Source organism: Patagioenas fasciata, chromosome 36, assembly GCF_037038585.1.
Source record: "Patagioenas fasciata isolate bPatFas1 chromosome 36, bPatFas1.hap1, whole genome shotgun sequence".
NCBI lineage: Eukaryota > Metazoa > Chordata > Aves > Columbiformes > Columbidae > Patagioenas > Patagioenas fasciata.
Genome location: NC_092555.1, coordinates 3,099,164 through 3,113,962, shown reverse-complemented (window position 1 = coordinate 3,113,962; position 14,799 = coordinate 3,099,164). Strand labels below are relative to the sequence as shown.

The 14,799-nt window shown below is 56.6% G+C and overlaps 1 protein-coding gene across 4 annotated transcripts in view; it reads left to right on the top strand.

Moving 5' to 3' along the window:
* Positions 1 to 14,799, top strand: part of HUWE1 (HECT, UBA and WWE domain containing E3 ubiquitin protein ligase 1) — a 104,831-nt gene that overhangs the window by 31,224 nt on the left and 58,808 nt on the right. For all 4 annotated transcript variants that reach the window (XM_071801246.1, XM_071801243.1, XM_071801244.1 and 1 more), the window contains 9 exons: positions 1,157 to 1,393; positions 2,422 to 2,544; positions 2,632 to 2,727; positions 5,966 to 6,235; positions 8,951 to 9,103; positions 10,381 to 10,508; positions 10,597 to 10,678; positions 12,396 to 12,572; positions 14,162 to 14,303. In XM_071801246.1, coding sequence (XP_071657347.1) covers positions 1,157 to 1,393; positions 2,422 to 2,544; positions 2,632 to 2,727; positions 5,966 to 6,235; positions 8,951 to 9,103; positions 10,381 to 10,508; positions 10,597 to 10,678; positions 12,396 to 12,572; positions 14,162 to 14,303 — 1,408 coding nt within the window. The remainder of the gene's footprint in view (positions 1 to 1,156; positions 1,394 to 2,421; positions 2,545 to 2,631; positions 2,728 to 5,965; positions 6,236 to 8,950; positions 9,104 to 10,380; positions 10,509 to 10,596; positions 10,679 to 12,395; positions 12,573 to 14,161; positions 14,304 to 14,799) is intronic.

The following is a 14,799-nucleotide window of genomic DNA, read 5'->3' as shown; positions in this document are numbered from 1 at the left end:
CATGGGGGGACAAGAGCGACATGGGGGACAAGAGGGATATGGGGACACAAGTAAGACAGCGTGGGGGGACAAGACGGACATGGGGACACGGGGACAAGAGGGACATGGGGACAGGGGACATGGGGGACAAGAGGGACGCAGGGGACACGGGGAACGTGGGGGCACAAGAAGACATGGGGAACACAAGGGACATGAGGGACACTGGCGACATGGGGGACAAGAGGGACAGGGGGGACAGGAGGGACATGGGGAACACAAGGGACACGGGGGATATGGGGAGACAAGAGGGACATGGGGACACAGGGGACATGGGGGGACAAGAGGAATATGGGGACACTGGGGACATGAGGGACGTGGGGGGACAAGGGGGACATGGATACAGTGGATATGGGGAAGATGGGGGGACAAGAGGGTCATGGGGTACACAGGGGACCTAGGGGACATGGGGGGATAAAGGGGACATGGGGACATGAGGGACATGGGGAACACAAGGGACACAGGGGATATGGGGACACAGGTGAAAGAGGAACACAGGGGACGTGGGGGGACAAGAGGGACATGGGGGGATAAAGGGGACATGGGGACATGAGGGACATGGGGAACACAAGGGACATGGGGGATATGGGGACACAGGTGAAACAGGAACACGGGGGACATGGGGGGACAGGAGGGATATGGGGGCACAGGGAGCACAGGGAGTGTGGGGGGACAAGAGGGACATGGGGACAAAACAGACATGGAGGGACAAGAGGGACATGGGGCACACAGGGGACATGGGGAACAAGAGGGACATGGGGCACACAGGGGACATGGGGAACAAGAGGGACATGGGGCACACAGGCGACATGGGGAACAAGAGGGACATGGGGCACACAGGGGACACGGGGGACATGGGGAGACAAGAGGGACATGGGGACACAGGGGACACGGGGCATATGGGGACAAGAGGGACATGGGGACAAGAGGGACACAGCGGACATGCAAACACAGGAACGTGGTGGCACATGAGGAACGTGGGGGACATGGGGGATCCTCCACCCGCCAGATGGGATGTGAACCGGGGTGGGGGGGTGTCCCCAAATCCCCTTTCCTTCCCCTGAACCCCCCCAAAACGTGTCCCCAAGTGTCCCCAAGCGTCCCCCGCTGTCCCCCGCAGGCGGCCTTCACGTGCATCAAGCAGCTGTGGAACCGGCGCCCGCTGAAGGTGTACGGGGGCCGCATGGCCGAGTCCATGCTGGCCATCCTGTGCCACATCCTGCGCGGGGAGCCGCTGGTGCGGCAGCGCTTGGGCCGCGAGCGCGAGGGCGCCCGGCCCAGCGACGACGAACCGGGGGGCGCCGACGAGGGGGGGCCCCGCCGGGAGCCCCAGGTCAACCAGCAGCAGCTGCAACAGGTGGGACACCCCAAAATCTGCTTTGCTCACCCCAAAATCCGCTCCGGAACGCGCGGGGTTCTCTGCGTTCGCTCAATGGTTTGCTGAGGGTCCCTGGGAGCTCCTGGTGCTTCCGGTCCCCTAAAAGCTTCTGGTCACCCCAAGAACGTTTTGTGGTCACCCCCCAGTCTCGTCTGGTCCCCCCAAACCTCTTCTGGTCCCCCCAAAACTTCTGGTCCTCCCAAAACTTCTGGTTCTCCCAAAACCTTTGCTCCCCCCAAAACTTTTTATTGTCCCCAAATCTCTCTTGGCCCCCCCAAAACTCTCCGGATTCTCCCAAATCCCTTTTGGTCCCCCCAGGCTTCTTCTGATCCCCCAAAAGCTTCTGGTTCCCCCAAAAACGTTTTCTGGTCCCCCCCAAATCTCTTCTGGTCCCCCCCAAACCTCTTCTAGTCCCCCCAAAGCTTTTTATTGTCCCCAAATGTCTCCTGATCTCCCCAAATCTCTCCTGATCCCCCCAAACTTCTTCTGCTCCCCCAACGAACTTCTCTTGTCCCCCCCAAACCTCTTCTCATCCCCCCAAAACTTTCTATGGTCCCCAAATCTCTCTCAGTCCCCCCCCAAATCTCCCTTGATCACCCCAAACCTTTTCTGGTTCTTCCAGCTTCTTCTCATCCTTCTTATCACCTCCTCCCCCCCCCCAATTTCTGGCCTCCCCAAAACCCCTTTTTCACCCCCCATACCCCCTTTCTGACCCCAAATTCCCTTTTTGTCCCCCCCAAAATCCTCTTTTCCTCCCCAAATCCTCTTCCCCCCCCCCACATCCCCTTTTGCTTCCGCTCAACCCCCTTTTTCTCTCCCCAAACCCCTGGTCTTGTGCCCACAAGTCCCCTCCCGGTCCCCTTCAAACCCCCTTTTTCCCCCTCTCAAACCCCCTTTTCCCCCCCCCAACCCCCCTAATTTATCTCCAAACCCCCTTATTTCTCCTTTCCCCCCCCTTTTTTTCCCAAACTCACCGTTTTTAACCCCAAACGCCCCTTCTCCCGCAGCTGATGGACATGGGCTTCTCTCGGGAACACGCCATGGAAGCTCTGCTCAACACCAACACCATGGAGCAAGCCACCGAATACCTGCTCACCCACCCACCCCCCCTCATGGGGGGGGTCGTCCGGGTAAGAAATGGGGTCCCACAAACCCAGGCGGGGGGTCCCCAAAACTTCCCCACCCTTTAAAACGTTCCCTGCCCCCCCCCCCCAAAGGACCTGAGCATGTCGGAGGAGGATCAGATGATGCGCGCCATCGCCATGTCCCTGGGCCAGGACATCCCCATGGACCAGCGCGCCGAGTCCCCCGAGGTGCGTGGGGGACAAGGGGGGCCAGGGTGGGACCCCCACACCCAATTTCCCACCCCAACCCCCCCATTTCCCACCCCAAGTCCCCCCATTTCCCAGCCCTTGTGACTCATTCATCCTCTTGAACCCCATTCATCCCCTTATGACCCATTCATCCCCTTGTGACCCCATTCATCCCCTTGAACCCCGTTCATCCCCTTGTGACCCCATTCATCCCCTTGAACCCCGTTCATCCCCTTGTGACCCATTCATCCCCTTGAACCCCACTGATCCTCTTGAACCCCATTCATCCCCTTGTGACCCCATTCATCTCCTTGTGACCCATTCATCCCCTTGAACCCCATTCATCCCCTTGTGACCCATTCATCCCCTTGAACCCCATTCATCCCCTTGTGACCCCATTTAATCCCTTGAACCCCATTTATCCCCTTGTGACCCCATTTAATCCCTTGAACCCCATTCATCCCCTTGTGACCCCATTTCCCCCCCTGAACCCCATTGATCCCCTTGTGACCCCGTTTAACCCCTCGATTCCCATTCATCCCCTTGTGACCCCATTCATGCTGTTGAACCCCATTTATGTCCCTGAACCCCATTGATCCCCTTGTGACCCCATTTAACCCCTTGATTCCCATTCATCCCCTTGTGACCCCATCCATGCTGTTGAACCCCATTCATCCCCATTGATCCCCTTGTGACCCCATTCATCCCCTTGAACCCCATTCATCCCTTTGAACCCCATTCATGCCCTTGAACCCCATTAATGTCCCTGAACCCCATTCATCCTTTTGTGACCCCGTTTCCCCCCCTGAACCCCATTGATCCCCTTGTGACTCCGTTTAACCCCTTGAACCCCATTCATGCCCTTGAACCCCATGCATGCTGTTGAACCCCATTTATGTCCCTGAACCCCATTCATCCCCTTGTGACCCCATTTAACCCCTTGATTCCCATTCATCCCCTTGTGACCCCACCCATGCTGTTGAACCCCATTCATCCCCATTGATCCCCTTGTGACCCCATTCATCCCCTTGAACCCCATTCATCCCCTTGAACCTCATTCATGCTGTTGAACCCCATTCATGTCCCTGAACCCCATTCATCCTCTTGTGACCCCGTTTCCCCCCTGAACCCCATTCATCCCCTTGTGACCCCATTTAACCCCTTGATTCCCATTCATCCCTTTGTGACCCTGTTTCCCCCTTGAACCCCATTCATCCCTTTGAACCCCATTCATGCCCTTGTGACCCCATTTAATCCCTTGAACCCCATTCATGTCCCTGAACCCCATTCATCCCCTTGTGAACCTGTTTCCCCCCTGAACCCCATTGATCCCCTTGTGACTCCGTTTAACCCCTTGAACCCCATTCATCCCCTTGTGACCCCATTTAACCCCTTGAGCCCCATTCATGCCCTTGAACCCCATTCATGCTGTTGAACCCCATTTATGTCCCTGAACCCCATTGATCCCCTTGTGACCCCATTTAACCCCTTGATTCCCATTCATCCCCTTGTGACCCAATCCATGCTGTTGAACCCCATTCATCCCCATTGATCCCCTTGTGACCCCATTCATCCCCTTGAACCCCATTCATGCTGTTGAACCCCATTCATGTCCCTGAACCCCATTCATCCTCTTGTGACCCCGTTTCCCCCCCGAACCCCATTGATCCCCTTGTGACCCCGTTTAACCCCTCGATTCCCATTCATCCGCTTGGTGCCCATTCATCCCCTTGTGACCCCATTCATGCTGTTGAACCCCATTCATCCCCTTGTGACCCCGTTTAATCCCCTGAACCCCATTCATCCCCTTGTGATCCCATTTAACCCCTTGATTCCCATTCATCCCTTTGTGACCCCGTTTTCTCCTTGAACCCCATTAATCCCCTTGTGACCCCATTTAACCCCTTGATTCCCATTCATCCCTTTGTGACCCTGTTTCCCCCTTGAACCCCATTCATCCCTTTGAACCCCATTCATGCCCTTGTGACCCCATTTAATCCCTTGAACCCCATTTATGTCCCTGAACCCCATTCATCCCCTTGTGAACCCTTTTCCCCCCTGAACCCCATTGATCCCCTTGTGACTCCGTTTAACCCCTTGAACCCCATTCATCCCCTTGTGACCCCATTTAACCCCTTGAGCCCCATTCATGCCCTTGAACCCCATTCATGATGTTGAACCCCATTTATGTCCCTGAACCCCATTCATCCCCTTGTGACCCCATTTAACCCCTTGATTCCCATTCATCCCCTTGTGACCCCATCCATGCTGTTGAACCCCATTCATCCCCATTGATCCCCTTGTGACCCCATTCATCCCCTTGAACCCCATTCATCCCCTTGAACCTCATTCATGCTGTTGAACCCCATTCATGTCCCTGAACCCCATTCATCCCCTTGTGACCCCGTTTCCCCCCTGAACCCCATTAATCCCCTTGTGACCCCATTTAACCCCTTGATTCCCATTCATCCCTTTGTGACCCTGTTTCCCCCTTGAACCCCATTCATCCCTTTGAACCCCATTCATGCCCTTGTGACCCCATTTAATCCCTTGAACCCCATTTATGTCCCTGAACCCCATTCATCCCCTTGTGAACCCGTTTCCCCCCTGAACCCCATTGATCCCCTTGTGACTCCGTTTAACCCCTTGAACCCCATTCATCCCCTTGTGACCCCATTTAACCCCTTGAGCCCCATTCATGCCCTTGAACCCCATTCATGCTGTTGAACCCCATTTATGTCCCTGAACCCCATTGATCCCCTTGTGACCCCATTTAACCCCTTGATTCCCATTCATCCCCTTGTGACCCAATCCATGCTGTTGAACCCCATTCATCCCCATTGATCCCCTTGTGACCCCATTCATCCCCTTGAACCCCATTCATGCTGTTGAACCCCATTCATGTCCCTGAACCCCATTCATCCTCTTGTGACCCCGTTTCCCCCCCGAACCCCATTGATCCCCTTGTGGCCCCATTTAACCCCTTAATTCCCGTTCATCCCCTTGTGACCCCATTTAACCCCTTGACCCCCATTCATCCCCTTGAACCCCATTCATGCCCTTGAACCCCATTCATGCTGTTGAACCCCATTTATGTCCCTGAACCCCATTCATCCCCTTGAACCCCATTCATCCCCTTGAACCCCATCCATCCCCTTGAACCCCATCCCTGTCCCTTCCCCCCACATCTCCCTTTACCACCCCATTCCCCCTGACCCCCCATCCCTTCTCCCCGCAGGAAGCCGCCTGCCGCAAGGAGGAAGAAGAACGTCGCGCCCGCGAGCGCCAGGAGGAAGAAGAAGCCAAATGCCTGGAGAAATTCGAGGGGGCCGAGCCTCTGGAGGCCTCGGAGCTGCTGGCGTTCACCGACTCCATGCTGCCCGGTTGCTCGCAGCTGCTGGACGAGCTCCCCGACACCGTCTACCGCGTCTGCGACCTCATCATGACGGCCGTCAAGCGAAATGGCGCCGCGTACCGCGACTCCGTGCTGCGCCAGGTGGTCAAGCAGGTCCGCGTCAGGCTCTTTTGCCTATTTTACAGCTCTTTTCCTGTTTCCCGAGGCTGTTTGCTGCCTCCAAAACCCTCTCCCGGTCGCCTTAAACCTCTTTTAGCCCCCCAAAACCGTCTTTCTGAGCCCAAAATGCCATTTCTGACCCTGAATTCCCGTTTTAGTTCCTCCAAATCCCTCTTCTGGTTCCCCTCAAACCCCATTTTCTCCCCTTGAAACCCCATTTCCTCCCCTTGAAACCCCATTTCCTCCCCTTGAAGCCCCATTTCCTCCCCTTGAAACCCCATTTTCTCCCCTTGAAACCCCATTTCCTCCCCTTGAAACCCCATTTCCTCCCCTTGAAGCCCCATTTCCTCCCCTTGAAGCCCCATTTTCTCCCCTTGAAACCCCATTCCCTCCCCTTGAAACCCCATTTCCTCCCCTTGAAACCCCATTTCCTCCCCTTGAAGCCCCATTTCCTCCCCTTGAAGCCCCATTTCCTCCCCTTGAAGCCCCATTTTCTCCCCTTGAAACCCCATTTCCTCCCCTTGAAACCCCATTTTCTCCCCTTGAAACCCCATTTTCTCCCCTTGAAGCCCCATTTCCTCCCCTTGAAGCCCCATTTCCTCCCCTTGAAACCCCTCTTTTCTTCCCCCAAAGCTCTTTTTTTCCCCTAAAATGCTATTTTTCCCCCAAAAAAAGCCTTTATTTCCCCCCAAACCCCCTTTATTTCCCCCCAAACCCCATTTTCCCCTCATCCCGTTTTTCCCGCCAAATCCCTTCTGTTCCCCTCACACCATTTTTTGCCCCAAAACCGCTTTTTCTTCCCCCAAAACCCCTTTTTCTCCCTATAAAACCCCTTTTACTCCTCCTAAACCCCCTTTTTCTCCCCTTAAACCTCCTTTATTTCCCCCCAAACCCCATTTTCTCCTCACCCCCCATTTTTCCCGCCAAATCCCTTCTGTTCCCCTCACACCCTTTCTCCCCCCCAAAACCCCCTTTTCTCCCCCAAAACCCCCTTTATTTCTCCCTCAACTCCCCCATTTCTCTCTGAAATCCCTTTATTTTCCCTCTAAAACCCCTTTTTCTCCCCTTAAAACCCCACTTTCCCCCCCAAACCCCATTTTCCCCTCACCCCCATTTTTCCCGCCAAATCCCTTCTGTTCCCCTCACACCCTTTCTCCCCCAAAACCCCCTTTTCTCCCCCAAAACCCCCTTTATTTCTCCCTCAACCCCCCCATTTCTCTCTGAAATCCCTTTATTCTCCCTCTAAAACCCCTTTTTCTCCCCTTAAAACCCCACTTTCCCCCCCAAACCCCATTTTCCCCTCACCCCCATTTTTCCCGCCAAATCCCTTCTGTTCCCCTCACACCCTTTCTCCCCCCAAAACCCCCTTTTCTCCCCCAAAACCCCCTTTATTTCTCCCTCAAACCCCCCATTTCTCTCTGAAATTCCTTTTATTCTCCCTCTAAAATCCCTTTTTCTCCCCCAAAACCCCCTTTATTCCCCCCCAAACCCCATTTTCTCCTCACCCCCCATTTTTCCCGCCAAATCCCTTCTGTTCCCCTCACACCCTTTCTCCCCCCAAAACCCCCTTTTCTCCCCCAAAACCCCCTTTTCTCCCCCAAAACCCCCTTTATTTCTCCCTCAACTCCCCCATTTCTCTCTGAAATCCCTTTATTTTCCCTCTAAAACCCCTTTTTCTCCCCTTAAAACCCCACTTTCCCCCCCAAACCCCATTTTCCCCTCACCCCCATTTTTCCCGCCAAATCCCTTCTGTTCCCCTCACACCCTTTCTCCCCCCAAACCCCCTTTCCCCCCCCCAAACCCCCATTTCCTCCCCCAAAACCCCCTTTATCCCCCTCTCCACCCCCTCTCCATCCCCCTAAACCCCCTTTATTCCCCCCCAAACCCCATTTTCTCCTCACCCCCCATTTTTCCCGCCAAATCCCTTCTGTTCCCCTCACACCCTTTCTCCCCCCAAAACCCCCTTTTCTCCCCCAAAACCCCCTTTTCTCCCCCAAAACCCCCTTTATTTCTTCCTCAACACCCCCATTTCTCTCTGAAATCCCTTTATTCTCCCTCTAAAACCCCTTTTTCTCCCCTTAAAACCCCACTTTCCCCCCCAAACCCCATTTTCCCCTCACCCCCATTTTTCCCGCCAAATCCCTTCTGTTCCCCTCACACCCTTTCTCCCCCCAAAACCCCCTTTTCTCCCCCAAAACCCCCTTTATTTCTTCCTCAACCCCCCCATTTCTCTCTGAAATCCCTTTGTTCTCCCTCTAAAATCCCTTTTTCTCCCCCAAAACCCCCTTTATTCCCCCCCAAACCCCATTTTCCCCTCATCCCCCTTTTTCCCGCCAAATCCCTTCTGTTCCCCTCCCACCCTTTCTCCCCCCAAAACCCCCTTTTCTCCCCCAAAACCCCCTTTATTTCTCCCTCAACCCCCCCATTTCTCTCTGAAATCCCTTTATTCTCCCTCTAAAATCCCTTTTTCTCCCCTTAAAACCCCACTTTCCCCCCCAAACCCCATTTTCCCCTCACCCCCCCTTTTTCCCGCCAAATCCCTTCTGTTCTCCTCCCACCCTTTCCCCCCCCAAACCCCCTTTTCCCCCCCCCCAAACCCCCATTCCCCCCCCAAACCCCCTTCATCCCCCCCTCCACCCCCTCTCCTCCCCCCCCCCTCCAAAAACCCCCCAAAACCCCCCAATTTTCCCCAAACCGCCTGTTTTGCAGGTGTGGGACGCGGCGGACGTGCTGATCAAGGCCGCGCTCCCCCTCACCACCAGCGACACCAAGACCGTGTCCGAATGGATCAGCCAAATGGCCACGTTACCCCAGGCTTCCAACCTGGCCACACGCATCCTCCTCCTCACCCTCCTCTTCGAGGTGACCCCCAAAAACCCGGGGAACACCCCAAAACACATCGGGGGACCCAAATACGGGGGTTGGGGGGCACCCCGGGGTGGTTTCTCCCTCATAACTGCGGGAGCAGCGCTCACCCTGTTTTCCTCACACCGACTTTCTCCTCAAAAATCACATTTTTATGAGGGAAAATGGGGTGGTTTGGGCTTTTTTGGGGGGGTTGATGTTTTTTTGGGGGGTATTGGTGTTTTTTGGGGGGGGTTTGGTGTGTTTTTGGGGATTTTGGTGCCTTTTGAGGGGGATTTAGGGGGATTGGGGTTTTTATGTTGGTGGTTTAGGGGTTGCTCTTAGGGGGTTTTGCTTATTTTGGGCGCTTTTTAAGGGGTTTTGCTGATTTTGGGGCTGGTTTTAGTGAGTTTCGCTTATTTTGGGGCTTGTTTTAGTGAATTTTGCTTCTTTTGGGGTTAGTTTTAGTGAGTTTTGGTTGTTTTGCGGGCCGGTTTTAAGTGGTTTCGTTTATTTTGGGCTTGGTTTTAGTGAGTTTCGCTTATTTTGGGCCTGGTTTTAATGGGTTTTCCTTATTTTGGGACTGGTTTTAGTGAGTTTTGCTTATTTTGGGGACACTTTTAGCTGCTTTGAGGCTCTTTTGGGTCTTTTTGGGGGGCGCTTTAGCTTCTTTCAGAGGCCGCTTTTGGCTTTTTGGGGCTGGTTTTAAGGGGTTTTCCTTATTTTGGGCCTGGTTTTAATGGGTTTCGCTTATTTTGGGGCTGGTTTTAATGGATTTCGCTTATTTTGGGACTGCTTTTAGGGTGTTTTGCTTATTTTGGGGACACTTTTAGCTGCTTTGAGGCTCTTTTGGGTCTTTTTGGGGGGCGCTTTAGCTTCTTTCAGAGGCCGCTTTTGGTTTTTTGGGGCTGGTTTTAAGGGGTTTTCCTTATTTCAGGTCTGGTTTTAATGGGTTTCGCTTATTTTGGGGCTGGTTTTAAGGCATTTTCCTTATTTTGGGGCTGGTTTTAAGGCATTTTCCTTATATTAGGACTGGTTTTAGTGAGTTTTGCTTATTTTGGGGACACTTTTAGCTGCTTTGAGGCTCTTTTGGATCTTTTTGGGGGGCGCTTTAGCTTCTTTCAGAGGCCGCTTTTGGCTTTTTGGGGCTGGTTTTAGTGGGTTTCGCTTACTTTGGGGACACTTTTAGTGGGTTTTGGTTATTTTGGGGGCTGTTTTCAGGTTTCTGGAGGGCACTTTAGGATTATTTTGGGGTGTCTCTGTATTTTTGGGGTATTTATCTGCATGTTGTGCAGGAGCTGAAGCTGCCATGTGCGCGGGTGGTGGAATCCAGCTGCGTCCTGGACGTCCTCATCAAGCTCCTAGAGGTGGTTCAACCCTGTCTCCAGGCCGCCAAAGAGCACAAGGAGGTGCAGACCCCCAAGTAAGTGTGGGGGGTGACCCCCCAACACCCCCCAGTACCCCCAAACCCCCCTGTTGATGATTTGGGGTGTTTTTTTTCCCCTCAAAAGGTGGATCACGCCGGTTTTGCTGCTCATCGATTTTTATGAGAAAACGGCCGTGTCGTCCAAGCGGAGGGCGCAGATGAACAAGGTGGGGGCTGGGGGGGAAACAGGGGTCCTGGGGGGTCATATGGGGGCCTGGGGGGGGGGTCATATGTGTCCTGGGGACACATGGGGTCCTGGGGGGGTCACATGGGGTCCTGGGGGGTTCATATGGGGTCCTGGGGGGACATGGGGGGCCTGGGAGGGTCACATGGGGTCCTGGGGGTCACATGGGTCCTGGGGGGTTCATATGTGTCCTGGGGGGACATGGGGGGCCTGGAAGGGTCTCATGGGGTCCGTGGGGTCATATGGGGTCCTGGGGGGGTCATATGGGGTCCTGGGGGTCACATGGGTCGTGGGGGGTCATATGGGGTCCTGGGGGGACATGGGGTCCTGGGGGGACATATGGGAGCCAGGGGGGGGTCATATGGGGTCCTGGGGGTCGCATGGGTCCTGGGGGGTTCATATGTGTCCTGGGGGGACATGGGGGGCCTGGAAGGGTCACATGGGGTCCGTGGGGTCATATGGGGTCCTGGGGGGGTCATATGGGGTCCTGGGGGTCACATGGATCCTGGGGGGGTCATATGGGGTCCTGGGGGGACATGGGGTCCTGGGGGGACATATGGGAGCCGGGGGGGGGTCATACGGGGTCCTGGGGGTCGCATGGGTCCTGGGGGGTTCATATGTGTCCTGGGGGGACATGGGGGGCCTGGAAGGGTCACATGGGGTCCGTGGGGTCATATGGGGTCCTGGAGGGGTCATATGGGGTCCTGGGGGTCACATGGGTCGTGGGGGGTCATATGGGGTCCTGGGGGGACATGGGGTCCTGGGGGGACATATGGGAGCCGGGGGGGGGGTCATATGGGGTCCTGGGGGTCGCATGGGTCCTGGGGGGTTCATATGTGTCCTGGGGGGACATGGGGGGCCTGGAAGGGTCACATGGGGTCCGTGGGGTCATATGGGGTCCTGGGGGGGTCATATGGGGTCCTGGGGGTCACATGGGTCCTGGGGGGGTCATATGGGGTCCTGGGGGGACATGGGGTCCTGGGGGGACATATGGGAGCCGGGGGGGGTCATATGGGGTCCTGGGGGTCGCATGGGGTCCTAGGGGTTCATATGGGGTCCTGGGGGTCGCATGGGGTCCTGGGGGGGTCATATGGGGTCCTGGGGGGACATGGGGTCCTGGGGGGACATATGGGAGCCGGGGGGGGTCATATGGGGTCCTGGGGGTCGCATGGGGTCCTAGGGGTTCATATGGGGTCCTGGGGGTCGCATGGGGTCCTGGGGGCTTCATATGGGGTCCTGGGGTCATATGGGGTCCTGGGGGGGTCATATGGGGTCCTAGGGGTCACATGGGTCCTGGGGGAGTCATATGGGGTCCTGGGGGTCACATGTGTCCTGGAGACACATGGGGTCCTGGGGGGACATATGGGAGCTGGGGGGGGTCATATGGGTCCTGAGGGGATCACATGGGTCCTGGGGGGCTCATGTGGGGTCCTGGGGGTCACACAGGGTCCGGGAGAGTCATATGGGGTCCTAGGGATCACATGGATCCTGGGAGGGTCATATGGGTGTCACATTGTGTCCTGGGGGGGACATTGTGTCCCAGCTGAGGGGTTCACATGGGGTCGTGGGGTGACACAGGCTCCTGGTGATGGTGACAATCACCCCATGCCCATGGTCACCACACACAACCCCTGGTGTCACTCTGAGCGGGTGACACAAGTGTGGGGACACCCAGCTGACCGCCCCCGTTCCCCTCCCAGTATCTCCAGTTTGGCGGCAACACGTGGCGCTGGTTCGACGACCGCTCCGGGCGCTGGTGCAGCTACAGCGCCAGCAACAACAGCACCATCGACGCCGCCTGGCGCGGGGGCGAGCCCAGCGTGCGCTTCACCGCTGGCCGCCGCCGCTACACCGTCCAGTTCACCACCATGGTGCAGGTACTGGGGGCACTGGGAGCCCCGCAGGGCGGGGGGAACACGGGGGACACCCCCATGTCATCGTCTCCCCCCTTGTTGTCACCCGCTTTTCATCATCACCCCTTTCTCGTTGTCACACCTCTTGTATCATCACATCCTTCTCGTCACCCCTTCTTGGTCAATTCACCACCGTGGTGTAGATACTGGGGGCACTGGGAGCCCCGCAGGGCGAGGGGAACACGGGGGACACCCCCATGTCATCATCTCCCCCCTTGTTGTCACCCGCTTCTCATCATCACCCCCCTCTCATTGTCACACCAGTTGTACCATCACACCCTTGTTGTCACCCCTTCTTGGCCAGTTCACCACCGTGGTGTAGATACTGGGGGCACTGGGAGCCCCGCAGGGCGAGGGGAACACGGGGGACACCCCCATGTCATCATCTCCCCCCTTGTTGTCACTCGCTTCTCATCATCACCCCCCTCTCATTGTCACACCACTTGTACCATCACACCCTTGTTGTCACCCCTTCTTAGCCAGTTCACCACCATGGTGTAGATACTGGGGGCACTGGGAGCCCCGCAGGGCGGGGAGAATGTGGGGGACACCTCCACGTCATCATTTCGTCCCTTGTTGTCACTCACTTCTCATCATCACCCCCCTCTCATTGTCACACCCGTTGTACCATCACACCCTTGTTGTCACCCCTTCTCAGCCAGTTCACCACCATGGTGCAGGTACTGGGAGCACTGGGAGCCCTGCAGGGTTGGGGGAACACTGGGGACACCCCCACACCATCATCTCCCCCCTTTTCATTATCACCCCGTTCTTGTCATAACACCCCTCTCGTTGTCACACCCTTTGTATCATCACACCCCTTGTCACCCCTTTTTGGCCAGTTCAGCTCCATGGTGCAGGTACTGGGAGCACTGGGACAGTCACTGGGTGGGGGACACCCCCTTGTTGTCACCTCCCCCTTGTTGTCACCTCCCCCTTGTTGTCACCTCCCCCTTGTTGTCACCTCCCCCTCGTTGTCACCTCCCCCCTCGTTGTCACCTCTTCCCTCCTTGACACCCACTTCTCACCATCACACCCCTCCTGTTGTCACCCCCTTTTTGTCCAGGTACTGGGGTCGCTGGTACGGCTACTGGGAAGGGGATGCCCCTCCTTGTCACCTCCCCCTTGTTGTCACCTCCCCCTTGTTGTCACCTCCCCCTTGTTGTCACCCCATCTCATCGTCACCCCATCTCATCGTCACCCCCTCCATTGTCACACACCCACATTGTCACCTTTCTCTCATTGTCACCATTGCCATTGTCAACCCCCCAAGTTGTCCATCCTCCCCCACAAATTGTCACCATCTTCATGTCACCCCCCTCTGGTCCAGGTCACCCCCATGCTGCACATACTGGAGGCACTGGGATCCCCCCAGGAGGGGACACCCCCTCATTGTCACCCCCTCATTGTCACCCCCTACATTGTCCCACTCTCTCCTGCCCCATTGTCACATTCTTCCCCCCTTGTTGTCACATTGTGCCCCCCTCATTGTCACGTTGTTCCCTCCTCATTGTCACATTGTCCCCCCCTCATTGTCACCCTGTCCCCCGCAGGTGAACGAGGAGACGGGGAACCGGCGGCCGGTGATGCTGACGCTGCTGCGCCCCCCCCGAGCGGGAAAAGCGGGGGGGACAACAGGAGGGGACAGCGAGGACGGGAGGGACACGGAGGGACGGGGCAAAGAGGAGCCCCCCGGTGAGTGGGGGGGATTTGGGGACCATTGGGAGGGTGCCAGGATTTGGGAGAGGGGGGTCCAAGAGGCAATGGGGGGGTCAGAGAGATCCTAGGGGTCCATGTGGCTCCAAAACTGGGTCCTGGGCTGGGGGGGCTTCAAATTGGTGGTTTAGGGGGGGTCAGGGAGCTCATGGAGGGGTCAGAAAGGCCATGGGGGGGCTGACCCATGTCCCCACACCCGCAGAGTTGGGGGGGTCTGTGGTTTGGGGGGAGCTCAGGGGGAAAAGGGGGCACAGCCCTGGGATTTGGGGCTGGGGGGAAGATTTAGGGGCTATGAGGAGGGGGGGGTCAGGGAGCCCATGGGAGGGTCAGGCAGGATATGGGGGTTGCCACCCTTTTTGGGGGGTGTCAGGGAGGCCATGGGGGGGTCAGGGGGCCCATAATGGGGTCTGAGAGGCCATGGGGAGGGTGTCCCCCTTTTTGGGGGTGTCAGGGAGGCCAGGGGGTCCATAATGGG